This window comes from Lepus europaeus, chromosome 5 (assembly GCF_033115175.1).
Source record: "Lepus europaeus isolate LE1 chromosome 5, mLepTim1.pri, whole genome shotgun sequence".
Taxonomy (NCBI): domain Eukaryota; kingdom Metazoa; phylum Chordata; class Mammalia; order Lagomorpha; family Leporidae; genus Lepus; species Lepus europaeus.
The window spans coordinates 100,971,292-100,985,898 of record NC_084831.1 but is presented as its reverse complement, the minus strand read 5'-3'; the positions used below and the strand labels follow the sequence as shown (position 1 = coordinate 100,985,898).

Sequence of the window (14,607 nt, the reverse complement as noted above, 5' to 3'; positions counted from 1 at the left end):
AAAGTACACATATAAATTAATTCCCTAGCACTGGGTCCAAGGAAAGTGTTATGGTAAAGCTTCCGAATGGCAGGTCCTTATACAGATAGGGGATAGAATGATTTTAAAGAATGAAAACTTCTTAAAAGTAAAACTAGACCAATAAAGGATGTGGTTTTTGCACCATCGCCATAAATAGTGCTGTTATTTAAGACATTAAGATGATATATTATTCAGTGCTAAAAGATGTGATATGGCTGTTAATGGGATATAATTTTTCACTTTTTGATCCATTAATAATGACGTATTTATGCCAGATGATAATACACTCATAGGAATATATTATAAAAATAGCATATGCTGAAACTTTATACCAAATGATATTTAATGTAACCATTACTGCTCAGCATGTAGGATGTTTCTATGCAATAATAGTATATTAATCAAACCATATAAAGTTCCATTAAAATCAGTGATGGATTCACTTTGTTTACTTCACATCAGTTATACATAATAAAACAAGGTTCTGTAAAAGTGGCTTTCATCCTAAAGAAGAGTCCAAATCTATTATACATTTTCATTGAGGGGAAATGCCTCCTTCTATCCAGCGTGCCACAGCCTGCACAGGGATGAGCTTTCCTGATTCTTAGATAAAGTATCTTGGTTAAGTTTTAAAACTATGGAATGACCAACATTTGTTAGATATACGGTACCTTATTTCCTCCTTGAAGTAGCTCTGTGAAGTAGTTTTATGATCAATCCTGTTTCACAGATGAGCAAACTAAGGCATGAACAAGTTTGGTGAATTTCTGAAGGGCTTAAGTGACTAAGTGACACAGCCTGGGACCCACCCTACAAGATCTGAGCACTTAAACTTCTACACAAGATAGCCTACCCATGCTGTTGGGTCTCAAGAGTTAGTGAGATCCACAGGCACTTAAAATCCATTGGTCACGGTCCTAAGTCAGGATTCCTACGACCGATAATAAAACACTTAAAAATGTTTATCAAAAAGTATTTCCAGAAAATGAGCAGAATGGGCAGTTAGGAAGTGGGACTAGGAAGGGAAGGAGGCCAGGCTAGAATGTGACATCAAAGTCCCTCAAATGCTCACTCGCACAGAGCTGTTTTGGGGACAAGACATTATATCTCAGAATCTCACTAACTGAGGAACAAGGATAGAGAACATTTCTAGCTTCTCACTCCTCAGTCATAAGTTAATGACTGCCTCAGGATAAATACAAATTTCCAGGCTTTTCTTGGCTCTCTATGTGGGTGCAATATTGCAGGTTCCAAAGCCTAAGGACAGCTCCCCAACAAAGGTTCCCAGTGCAGTGTGGAGAGAGTTCAGAGCTAAAGCAGAGACAAGGAAAAGATGGTGAAGGATACAAAGGAATGTAAGCGATGCACCAACAGGATGTGGCTGCAGACAGAAATATTCTTTCCCAGATTCCATAACATTCTGAAATAGTTGCAGACACCTCTGTTTTGTTTATGCCCATTTCATTAATCTTTTAAGAGCTGCATTAATAAAGTACAGATGTAACAAAATGTTTAGAAGGAAAAATAATCCCTTATGCTGCATAGTTCTGTGTATCTTTCCACTACATAAACTTACAAATATTTATGCAATTTTTACAAATATGTGATACATTCATATTACTCGTAAAATTCTCTCAAGTTAAGAAACATATACTAAATATTCTGGGGCAGGGATTTGGCTTAGTGGTTAAGCTACCTCTTGGGATTTCCACATTTCATATTGGAGTGCATAGGTTGAAGTTCCATGTCTGCTCCTAATTCCAGCTTCCTGCTAATGAGCATCCTCAGAGGCAGCAGGTGATGGCTCAAGCACTTGGGTTCCTGTAACCCACATGGGAGACCTGGATTGAATTCCTAGTTTCTGTCTTTGGCCTGGCTTAGCTGATTGTTGTAGGCATTTGCAGAGCGACCCAGTGGATGGAAGATCTCTGTCTAGTCTTTCTGTCCTTGTCTCTCTGCCTTTCAAATACATAAAGCTTTTAAAAAAAAGTTTTCTATTTTTATGGAAATTTCAGGTAAAAAAATCTGATCTCCATGAACACATAAAATAAAAACTTAATCATCTATGGATCTTAATCCTTTCTCTATCATTATACATAACTTAAAATTCAAAACCCCTATTTCATTCTTATAGTCTAATTTTATAATTATACACTATGATTATATTATTCTGCATAATAAATACCTTTCTAAAAGGCAAAGCTGCATTTTTTAAACAAAGGCCTACTCATGGTACTCTATGCTACCCATTACTCAATTGCACACACAGCTTTAAATAATAGGGATTTGAAGGCCGGCGCTGTGGCTCACTAGGCTAATCCTCCGCCTTGCAGCGCCGGCACACCGGGTTCTAGTCCCGGTCGGGGCACCGATCCTGTCCCGGTTGCCCCTCTTCCAGGCCAGCTCTCTGCTGTGGCTAGGGAGTGCAGTGGAGGATGGCCCAAGTGCTTGGGTCCTGCACCCCATGGGAGACCAGGAGAAGCACCTGGCTCCTGCCATCGGATCAGCGCGGTGCGCCGGCCGCAGCGCGCCAACCGCGGCGGCCATTGGAGGGTGAACCAACGGCAAAAGGAAGACCTTTCTCTCTGTCTCTCTCTCACTGTCCACTCTGCCTGTCAAAAAAAAAAAAAAATAGGGATTTGAAGGTTTTGTTCATAAATCTGAGATTTAACAGATCTTACATAAAAGAGTTCTTGAGTATTTTCAGAAATTAAGCTAAAAGAAGGTCAGATATCAATTTAAGTTTATAATAAGTGAAAATACTCAGAGACTGGTATTGTGGCATAGCTGGTTAGGCTGCCACTTGGGATGTGTGCATTCATATGGTTCCTATGTTGGCTTCTTCACTTCTGATCCACATTCCTGCTAATGCCCCTGGGAAGTCAGAAGATGATGACTCAAGTAACTTCTGTCACTGCCACCCACTTGAAAGACAGATGGAATTCTGGCTCTTGGCTTCATTCTGCTCTCTTCTGCCAGGCCCCAGACAGCCCTGGCTGTTGCAGGTATTTGAGGAGTGAAGCAGTAGCTGGTCTCTCTGTTCCTCCCTCTCTTTCTGTCTTTCAAGTAAATAAAAATAAATCTTTTAAAAAAAGTAAGTTTTGTAAGCCCCTGAGTTAAGAAAAAAACTTACCCTCAGGAAATAGTAGGTAGAATGCATGGGGATCCTAATCTTCATTTAAGTGCCTCTCTCACTAACTCAGGTTTCTATGGCCCCAGGCTGTCTCTATGCTATCTCCTGGCTTGTGCAAAAATAGCTACTGGCCTTACTCTAGCCAACAATCTCCTAAACTCAGGTTGCTGCACTCTGCTACTCTGTCCACTCTACCTGGGTCAGGATTTGCATCCTTCTCTTCCTATTGACTTCCCTGGTGATTAAAATAATAAACTCCTCCATGCGTTTCTCTTCAACAAAATTTACAGGGAAAGAAAAAGATCTATAAATTCTATGGCATTTTCAACTACTTTTATTTTCTGGAAATTGGACAAAGGACACAATGCATATCTCTGTAGAAATGAATGAACTCCAATTCAATTGCTAAGTAGAGGAATGCTGTTGATACACAACATGGAAGTTGGTTGATTCATATGTGATCATGCTCATCATTGATATCTAGTACCACCATGTAACAACCACTGAACACAAAGCTTGCTGAAGCAGTTGATCACAGCAAGCCAAAGCAAAATGTATCGCACCCTGCAATTTTTGGCCACATTCCCTCTCAGAACTGTTTAGTATTCCTTCTTTCCCATATTTGTGAATTTTGTTTGTGTAGGAAAAGAGTTGCAGATTGGTGCCTCCTCACATGGGGCACCAAAATACGAGAAAAAGAGTTTACAGCCAGACTGAATTTATTCAGAGAAAGTAAGTCTGCAGAAGTGGGTGACCAACTGCCTGTGTGTATAAGATGGACTATGTGGCAGAAGGCCCCGACCCCAGGACCCCCAGGCAGAGTTAGACAGTGAGAGTGAAGTAGCACCTTGACAGTAGGGACTCCATTTTGGAGCACTTAAGACTCCATTCTGGGAAAGCACCCCCCCCCCCATCACCATGAGACTCTGGTCTGAAACTATGATCTAAAACAGTAGAACAATAGCAGTCCACTACATCACACTTGGCAGAGCACAGAAACCCCCTAGCATTGTGAAATTGAGGCAGGATAGGGTTAAAATGAAGTTGCTTGAGCTAACTGCGTATTTTGCTTCTGTGCAAAATGCTTTGGCTTGCAAAATGCATTTTGTTTAAGATAACTAGACTTTAGCTGACCTTGTAACATGTGATGAATGTGCTAATGCTTTTATGAGATAATGGAGCATGTGATAATTATTTTAGGAGCTATGTTAAGTTTTTGGTTATGATGACCCCGTGTTTATGCCTACTCAAGGTCTTCTGTCCCCTCACCCTGGAAGTTTGTCATGCATCTTATGAGAATTTGTCATGCTGTGGTTTATCTTGTGATTCTTGGCAATGACGTGGAGATATGCTAATGTTGTGGTTTTTAATCTTAAATACGCTGTGCGGTTGATGATTGCCGCCTCTCTTCTCACACTGCACCAGAGAGTGTTGTTGTGCTTAGAGTTGGCCCATCTGCGCAGATGTAATAAACTTCCTCTTGCTTTTATTGCATCGGTTGGACTGGAATTCGTGCTTCTGGGGGTCTCTCTCTATAGGACACCAATTTTTGGGGTCCTACATTGGGGGCTCGTCCGGGATTGGAGACCCCAGACCCACGCTCCATTTTCCAATCGGAGGTAAGTTTTTGCTGTTTTAAGTGTTTTTTTGTGTTCTGTTGATTTTGTTGATTTTTTTATTTTTTTCCCGGGGCGCTTGACGTACCGGAGGTTCATGTTTTACTGAGATTGTGCCTGCAGGACCTGTATCTGAAAGGAGCCAGTAGTAGGAAGGACAGACGTGTCAAGACCCCTGGCTCAGGCCCTTGGAGGACGCTCCATTGGCGGTATTCTGGGGGGGCCTGGCGGGTGGCAGCCGCTTCGCTCCCATCACTAAGCTTACCTGGGGAGCGTGGCGGGTGGCAGCCGCTTCGCTCTCATCGGAAGCTCTGGTTAGGATTCAGTAGGGTTTCTTCCCCGGGAGAAGAGCTGGTGGCAGCAGCCACTCCCGTTTTGGTTTCAGTTTTGTTGCGCGCAGGTCTCGTCTCATTAGGGCGCGCAGGTCTCGTTCCAGTGTTGTGCGCAGTGTCTTTGTGAAGTCTTGTGATTTGTGAGTCTTGTGGTTGTTTTCTGTGTTTTAATATACTAACCTTAATTGCCTTTCCCCTCCAACATGGGACAGGAATTAACTACACCTTTGAGTCTTACTCTAGGTCATTGGAGAGAGGTCCGGGAACGGGCCCAAAACTTGTCTATAAGAGTGCAGAAGAAGAACTGGACAAGTTTTTGTACGTCCGAGTGGCCAGCCTTAAACATCGGGTGGCCACGGGATGGGACTTTTGACTCTCAAATTATCTTACAGGTGAAGAGCCAGGTCTGCAAGGGAGGTAAAGAAGGGCGCCCGAAACAAGTGCCCTACATCTTTGTGTGGGAGGACCTGGCGAAAAACCCCCCAGACTGGGTAAAACCTTTCCTCCTTTCTAACAGGGCGGTGGCAGAGCTCGATCCTACTACACCCACCACCGCCCTGAGGATGAAGCCCAGTTCTGAATTGTCAGCAGTTGCTCTGGGGGTGGCGTCGAGCCCCAAACCCCCTCCGATCCTACCCGCAACACCCCTAGTATCGGAAATTGCAAATCCATTACAGGAATTGGATACCCTCAAACCTGAAACACCCTCAACTCCTCCAGGCAGGCAGGAAGACCTTTTTGATGTTCCACCACCCTATTCCCCTCGCCTCCTTAGGAGGGCACCTTATATCCCCCGCTTCCCAAAGAGGCCCGCGGTGCCCTTTTTGGAAACCAGAAGAGAAATGGAGGAGGAAGAATCCGATGAAACAGAGGAAGATGAAATAGAGGAGGGAGGACCCCCGGCCCGTTCTAACTGGCCGCCCTTCTCCACCTTATAACTGGGATCACAAGCCCTGACAGGACTTGCAGGGCCTGTTTTACTAACATTAATTTTACTATACTTAAATGAAACCCTGTAGGAGACTCAGACTCTACTGCCAGACTCTCCTGAAGAGATTAGCAAAAGGGGGTTAAAACTATTTAGTTAAAAACAAAAGGGGAAGTTTAAGATGGGCTAAGAAACAGAAACTAATTAGGATCCTGGCCATCACAGTTAAAGGGAAGCAGAGTAAGGGAAAATCAGAATAGGCAGGGACCCCGGGAGACCGATAAAAGCACAGAGAAGTGCCCAAATAAGATCCGACTAACAACGGGAATCCAGAGATGCACGTCTGCCACACGGGACTGAACTGACCGAAAACGGCCTCTGCAAGCCAGCGAGAGGAAAGACGGCAGCAGCGGAGTGGTGAGGCTGGGCGACAGCGGCTCCTCCCTCGCTGGGATACGTGTGGTCCGTCACACGGCTGGGGATAGTGTTGGGAATGCAGGCCCTGTCCAGGTTCCTGTGGATAATACTTCATCACCTCCTGCGGTGTCCGGGACGGGCCCACGTGAGCCGACACCCCCCTAGCTTCCGGAGAACAACGGGGACAACAGTGAGAGGCGGTCGAACGAGGTCAGTGGTCTGGGTTTCTATCTCCAACCCCCCCTTCCCGAGAACTTTGCTCGGCGGGCAGAGCTGATCGCTATGGACCAAGCACACCGTGCAGCCAAGAAAAAGGAGTGGGTGAAAATGCACAAGAACAGCAGGTACGCTTTCGCCACTACCCATGGGGAACTCAGAACAGACAAAGGCTTTTCCGACGAAGCGCCAATGTTTCCCCGATTTGGACAACCAAAGGTACTGGGGTCAGATAATGGACCCAGCTTTGTCTCCCGGGCAAGCCAGAGGTGGCCAGGGTGCAGGGGGGTTAGCTAAAGAAAGCTTTATTCAGCTAGGGGAAGCTTTGACCATAACGGAGAGCTGGCACTAGGGACTGGGTCGAGATGTTGCTGATTGATCTGGTCTGGGCTGGATGCGGGGGTGTGGATGCAGCGACAGGCACAGCACTATAACAAACTGGGCAGTGCTGACTTGCACTGCATTCAAGCTTCTGTAAAGAGACCTTGACTAAATTAATAGTGGAGACTGGCACTAGAGACTGGGTCAGATTGCTGCCGGTAGTTTTGTTTAAGGCTTGCAACTTTTTATTAATTTGGCTAAGGCTTTGCTTAAATGCTCACCTCCCAGGATTTTAAAAAAAACTTTTGGAAGAAGCAGTCCCTGACTCTACTCTTCGATCTCTTTGCCATGGAGCCGGCGCCTGAGACACGGGGCCTTGAGGGACCGGGAAGCTCTGCCTTCCCCTGCTACTTGTCGCCTGACCTTCGGCCCTCAGAGGAAGGCGCTGGGACCTGGCATCTACAGCAGCTGGACACCCCACGCGTCTTTGGGGCCCCCTTGGCCACCACCGTGCCCCCCCGCAGCCCTCTCCTTGAGGAGCCCTCCCCGGCTGGCTCCTCGCATAGGGACAGCCAGGGGTATCAGCTGAGGCGGGAGCGCAACTCCATCGCCGTGCGTAAGAGCAGGGACAGGGCCAAACACATTCGGGAGCTGCAAGAGAAGGTGTTGGAGTACAGGCTGGAGAACGAGCGGCTGCGCGAATGCGTGAAGCAGCTCACAGAGGAGCTGGCCGTCCTGCGCAGCCACTTGGGAGTTACCGTACAGATTTGGGATACTGTCATTGCTAAGAGAGTACCGCTGACCCAGCAGTGCCAAAGTTAAGTGAAAATGGTAAAATGTTTACAGTAAGTCAAAGAGGGTGTGTGAAAGTCGAAGAGGGTGTGTGAAAGTCACAAAAAGTATTTGGGCCAATTCAGCTGGACAGGCACCAGGTATCAACCCAAATTTGTATGACTTTTTCAGGGAAGATTTTGATGCCTTTACACAATTTTTATAGGGAAGCAGCTGGCTGCCGTATACCAGTCCAAGTGCCCTGTGCTCCCACACTCGTTCCAGGCTGGGGACACCGTCTACATTCGCAGGCACCAAACCACGAAGCTGCGCCGGACCACCTCACCAACAGTAAAAGTCAACGGATTCATCACCTGAGTCCACGCGTTTTATGTAAGGCACCGGACCTAAGGATCGGCGTGACGGTGGCCATCGCCTTGGCCGTCTTCGTGCCCTCTGTCTCCATTACCATCTGCTTCACCCGCTCCTGCTGCTGTCTGTACAAGATGTGCCGCCGACCGCGCCCGGTTGTTGTCACCACCACAACGCACTCAAAAACCCCTAGAGATAAGATTATTTTGCCCATTTTGCTCTTAGTGTTCTTTTTTAGCATAGTTATAGGAAGCTCAAGCCCTCATACTCCTTATCAAATTACTTGGCGACTTATTAATTTAAGAAACGGAGTGACTGTTAACAGCTCCTCCAGTTTTAATGTTCTTAGTGATTTCTTTCCAGACTTGTATTTTGATCTCTGCCAACTTTTTGATGCTGAAGATATATGTGTGTGGAAGGGAGGAACCTATGCCTGTCCCGGGGGAAAGAATGGAAAATCTATCCCAGGTTGCGGGGGCCCTGAGGTGGGGTACTGTGGGGCATGGGGATGTGAAACCACTGGAAGTGCATACTGGAAACCCTCCTCTTCATGGGACATGATTACTATCGGAGCGGCTCCAGGCATAACGTTTACCGAATGCGGGGGCAGGGATTGTAGTAATTGCCTGGATGGGACGATGGGTAGGTGCCACCTCCAGGTCCTTCGCTTCACTGATAAGGGCAAACAGGACAAATGGGTGGGGCCTAAATCATGGGGCATCTACTTGTATAGACCGGCTAAAGATCCCTTTGCCCTATTCGCCTTGAGCCGGACGATTACTGTCGCGTCCGTACCGGTTGGACCAAATAAGATATTAACAAAACATAAGAGCCCAACCTCCCGACAGTTTAAAAAGGGAAAACCCCACGGGCAAGTACTTGTCAGGAATCAGCCCAGTCAGATGTCCACTAACAATCAGTCTAGATTGGTTTCCCCGACACCCGCATTTCCAAATAAGCACGTAGTAACCGCGCCCCCTTTTCCCTCTTTACCCAAAACGGAGAATAGGCTCCTCAGCTTAATACATGGGGCCTACCAAGCACTAAATAATTCTGATTCCGATAGGACCCAGGATTGCTGGATGTGCCTTGCCTCACCTCCCCCTTATTATGAGGGAGTGGCTGTCATTGGAAATTGGACCAACCATACTACCGTCCCTCCCCAGTGCTCTAATCTGCCATCTCACCGGCTAACTCTTACCGAAGTATCAGGACGGGGGCTTTGTGTAGGCTCCGTTCCCCCTCAATATCAGGGCCTCTGTAACAAAACCATGACCCTCAAACCGGGTGCCTATTATTTAACAGGGCCAGATGGGGTATATTGGGCATGCAATACTGGCCTAACCCCCTGCCTGGCAGGACAAGCTCATAATCAAACACATGAATGGTGCATCATGGTTGAAGTATGGCCTCGAGTTACGATACATAACTCTGAGGAAGTCTACCGACACTATGAGGGAAATCTCCGGCTCCCTAGGGAACCCGTATCCATAACACTAGCCCTCATATTGGGAGGACTCACAGTCGGAGGCATCGGAGCAGGCATAGGTACCGGAGCCACTGCCCTTTCAAAGGCAAATCATTATCATCAGTTACAGCAAGCCATGCATTTAGACTTACAAGCTCTGGAAGAATCGGTCAGTGCATTAGAAAAATCCTTAACCTCACTCTCGGAGGTAGTATTACAAAACAGACGAGGGCTAGATTTATTATTTCTAAAGGAAGGAGGACTTTGTGCAGCCTTAAAGGAAGAATGTTGTTTCTATGCGGATCACACTGGGGTGGTCAGAGATAGCATGGCAAAACTCAGAGAAAGATTAAAACAACGGCAGAGCCAATTTGAGGCAGGGCAATCATGGTTTCAGAGCTGGTTTAATTCATCCCCTTGGCTTACGACTTTAATCTCCTCTATTGCAGGACCCTTAGTAATATTACTCTTAATTTTAACCATTGGACCCTGCATACTAAATAGGCTTGTTCAGTTTGTTAACGATAGATTGTCTGTCACCCATGCCTTAATTCTAACACAACAACATCAAAGTTTAAAATCACAAGACATAGAAAATAGATTTTAAAATACAGCTATTCCTAAATTTTAAGATTAAAATTTGACCAAAAAAAAAAAGGGGGGAATGTGAAATTGAGGCAGGATAGGGTTAAAATGAAGTTGCTTGAGCTAACTGCGTATTTTGCTTCTGTGCAAAATGCTTTGGCTTGCAAAATGCATTTTGTTTAAGATAACTAGACTTTAGCTGACCTTGTAACATGTGATGAATGTGCTAATGCTTTTATGAGATAATGGAGCATGTGATAATTATTTTAGGAGCTATGTTAAGTTTTTGGTTATGATGACCCCGTGTTTATGCCTACTCAAGGTCTTCTGTCCCCTCACCCTGGAAGTTTGTCATGCATCTTATGAGAATTTGTCATGCTGTGGTTTATCTTGTGATTCTTGGCAATGACGTGGAGATATGCTAATGTTGTGGTTTTTAATCTTAAATACGCTGTGCGGTTGATGATTGCCGCCTCTCTTCTCACACTGCACCAGAGAGTGTTGTTGTGCTTAGAGTTGGCCCATCTGCGCAGATGTAATAAACTTCCTCTTGCTTTTATTGCATCGGTTGGACTGGAATTCGTGCTTCTGGGGGTCTCTCTCTATAGGACACCAATTTTTGGGGTCCTACAGCATAATTGTTCAAGCTTGAAAGTAAAAAGGTTGCACCTGGGTTAATGATAAAAATGTAATTTGTCTATGTCCTACATATAATTAAAACCAATACCTGGATTAATGTCACGATTATAAGATTGTAACTGGTATTGTCAAGATTATAATTGATACTAGTTTCCCATAGGTTTTAGGTCAGCTTGACCCCGGTAACCCTGTTCCTAGCAACCATGAATTCCCCTCCTGATTTTGTGGTTTTTGCCTTTATAAATCCTGCTGCTTTAGGCTTCAGGGTCAAGAGTTCTTTAGGGCATGAGCCCACTCTCCACCGCCGCCGGCAAATAAAGGACCATCAAATTTTATCAATGTGTGGAGCTCCTTTGTTCATACTCGCTCAGGTACAACAAGAGAGGGACAGAGAGACAGGTCTTCCTTCTGAAGCCAGGAGCCAGGTGCTTACTCCAGGGCCTAAGCACTTGGGCCATCCTCCACTGCCTTCCCGGGCAAGAGGGGCAACTGGGACAGAATCCAGCACCCCAACCGGGACTAGAACCTGGAGTGCTGGCGCCGCAGGCAGAGGATTAGCCTAGTGAGCCAAGGCATCGGCCCAGGGTTGGGCCATTTTAAGGAGGGCTAGGGCTGGAGGTGGGGGTAGGGGACAGAAGGTGAAGGGGAATTCCAGGAACTGGGCGAGGCCTTGGGAACCTGGAAAATAATGTAGGGTGGGGTATGAAGGCAATAGGGTGTGAGACCCAATTGAGTTTCAAGGGCAAGGAATATGTTCCAAAGTTTATCTCTTTTGGGCAATGAAAGAGAATGGCTAAGCCTTATGTCTTTGTTCCATCAGTTTGTGTAAGTCTTCCCAATTTCCTCCCATTAAACAATCTTCACTTATATTTACTGCGGTGTTTATAAGTAATTTGTCTTTAACTGCTGCTGTTTTATAAGAATTGGTATTGTTTTGTTAGTACTCTTAGTTACAAAGTTACTTAGAGTTTGATGGTCCACTAAATCTATTTTTCTCTTAAGCATGTTTAGTGAGCAATTTTGCAAAATGTGAAGGTTTTTCTCACAAACGCATATATCACATTATACTTTTAAAGTATTTTTTTAAAAGTTTGGGGAACATTTCCTTCCATGCCACCTTTTTTTTTTTTTCCTTCCTTTTCTTGCTCTTGCAGGGCTCAGTCTGGAAGGAAAGAGGATGACTCCTCCCCCACCCCTACCCCCACCCTCCTGTGTCTAAGTATTTAAAGCTACTCAATCAACTGAAATCTTTACCAGTCCTATAAAAATATACTTTATTGTCAAAAGTTCCAGAGGAGCAAGATTCAAATGTTACTAGTCATAACGCCTTAATTTTTTATCAAAATCCTCCTATTGTTTGAGTCCAAAATGCTTTGCTTCAAACGTCTTTCCCTACAGACATTTGTGATATTTTGAGATGCAGTCCAATTACATCACGTCCCTTATCACTTTGACACATTCCTCGGAAAAGTTTAGAAATTTACTCTTGGCGCAGTACTGTGGCATAGCAGGTTAAGCTGCCATCTGCAGTGCTGGCCTGCCACGTGAGCGCCAGTTTGAGTCCTGGCTGCTCCACTTCCTATCCAACTCCCTGCTAATGCACTGGGAGAGCAGTAGAAGATGGCCCAAGTGCTTGGGCAGCTGCACCCATGTGGGAGATACAGATGAAGCTCCTGGCTCCTGACTTCGGCCTGGCCCAGCCCTGGCCATTTCAGCCATTTGAGAAGGGAGGGAACAGAAGACCTCTCTCTGCCTCTGCCTTCTGTAATTCTACCTTTCAAATAAATAAATCTTAAACAAAAAAACAAAAACAAAAAACTACCAATCTCCTTAATGCTGTGTTCCTAAAGTTGTACTTTTGAAATTTGTATTTCTTAAAAAAAAATTAAAAATAAATAAAAAGAAAAAAGATTTAATCAAGGTCCTTCTATGATTAGAAAGGGCTATGGGACATTCAAGGATTTGTAGAATGTCTCCAGGTCTGAGTTTGCACATATTCAGAAAACCTGATTTTATAAAATGTAAAATGCTGTGAAGTTGGCCAAAAGGATCGGATCAAACCAGCTCTCCATCCAAATGAACATTTTGTAATGAATAGAGAGGACAAGTCTGAGTCTTCTAGCCTGTTCTCTAACCTCCTCACCTTCAGAGCTTCTGCAGATATTACAGAAAGTAGGAAAATATTTTAATGCCAAAAAGAATTAGAACAGAACAAGTATACACATTCCAATAAAATGTTAATATTTATTACACTTGAGAAGATAAATCAAAATAATTGGGGTATGGAAATAGAGTCAGATATAAAACTACAATAAAAGCACAGGGACATATAAATTCAGTTGTGTTCTAGTAGCCAATCTGAGAAGTCATCTATCCAATATACTGTGTCTATTCTCTGAAATAAATCAGACACTTAAAGAATACAGATGTGGTCTTGGTCCTAATATAGAGGGATTTTTCCTGAGGATTTCATAATCTATATGATAAGTTATAATTTTGCACTGGGAGGAAGTTTTAACCATAAGAGGGTTGGCTTCTCGACCTTTTTCAAGAGATTACAATTTAGTTGGGTTGATTTTCCAGGATGAAGGAGGTATGCAAATTATTGATGTGGGCATTTTCATTTCCCCTATTGTATCCTAGTTCTTTTCAGGTAGGACATATTTTATCACAGAATCTACATACTGTTGTTATTAAGCCATGAAATGAACTAATGAATAAAAAGATATACATGTGGAAGGAATCAGTGCTTCTGGATTCATTTGTCCTAAGAACTGGGTAGTATGAATGAGTATGCTAATAGGACCATCCATACGTAGTAGACTGTTAAGCACTTTTGTTTGCTTCAAGTGCCTTTCACATTTGCCTTGCTTAACTCCTGCCCATTTTCAGTGTCCCTCTAGCCTCATGGGCTGCCTCTGCTCTCTGACACCAAGTACCTATGGCCAGGTGGCATGGAATTCATTCATCTTTGCTACTGAATTGAGGATTGTTTTCTGGGGACCTGTGAAGGAGTGCCACATTTGATACACAGTTAAGAAAATGGATAATCAGTTGTTTCTCAACCTTGAGATCCTATATACTGAAGTTGGGTCTTTGAGGCCCATGAGAGATAGATCTCTAACAAAGCTTCCTTATTCTGAGGCTTTTCCCCATTCCTTCATTGATCAAATAATGAAAACTGTCACCCATTCAAGAGGTTTACATTTTTCTGTCTTTAATTAAAGCATTCAGGACTAATATGATGAAAAGGTGAATTTTTGACTGAGGTTAGGAAGTGAAGACTTGTGTTCAAGATTCAGTTGCTAAGAACTGGTCATGTAACCTCAGGAAGATTCAATGCCCTTCAAAATCTGTGTAAGCCTTTTTTGCTAGTATGTAAAGTGAAGATAATTACCTGCAACTTTCCAATACCAAGACCACTCCAGCATTTAGCCCATCATCTTATTTACTTTGTCTTATGAACACACTTACTTGAAGGCAGAAACCATTTTATTGGTTTGTATTCCTAAAATGACTGTTATGTTTATACACAAAAAAACTTCCACTGATGAAATAAATTAATGAAAACGTTTGAAAATTCAGTTAAATAAGTAGAAGGCTGTTTGGGGAGGCAGGTAGAACCTTCCCATGCATGTTCTCTCCTTTAGGTCTGGCAGTTCTTACCTGTGCCCCTAACGGCTCCAAGTAATCTGTACCAGTCCTTATAGACAGATTGGACCCATACTTTCAATCTTCTAGGAGTTTCCTAACTCCCAAGGTCTTGGGTTTCTTTTGGATCATCCAGG

General features: G+C 44.2%; 1 protein-coding gene across 1 annotated transcript; it reads left to right on the top strand.

Moving 5' to 3' along the window:
• The first annotated feature begins 7,934 nt into the window (after window positions 1–7,934).
• LOC133760877 (MLV-related proviral Env polyprotein-like) lies at window positions 7,935–10,629 on the top strand. Its single transcript, XM_062193455.1, has one exon. It carries the CDS (start codon window positions 7,935–7,937, stop codon window positions 10,200–10,202), a length of 2,268 nt encoding a protein of 755 aa, XP_062049439.1. The 3' UTR covers window positions 10,203–10,629.
• The last annotated feature ends 3,978 nt before the right edge of the window (window positions 10,630–14,607 follow it).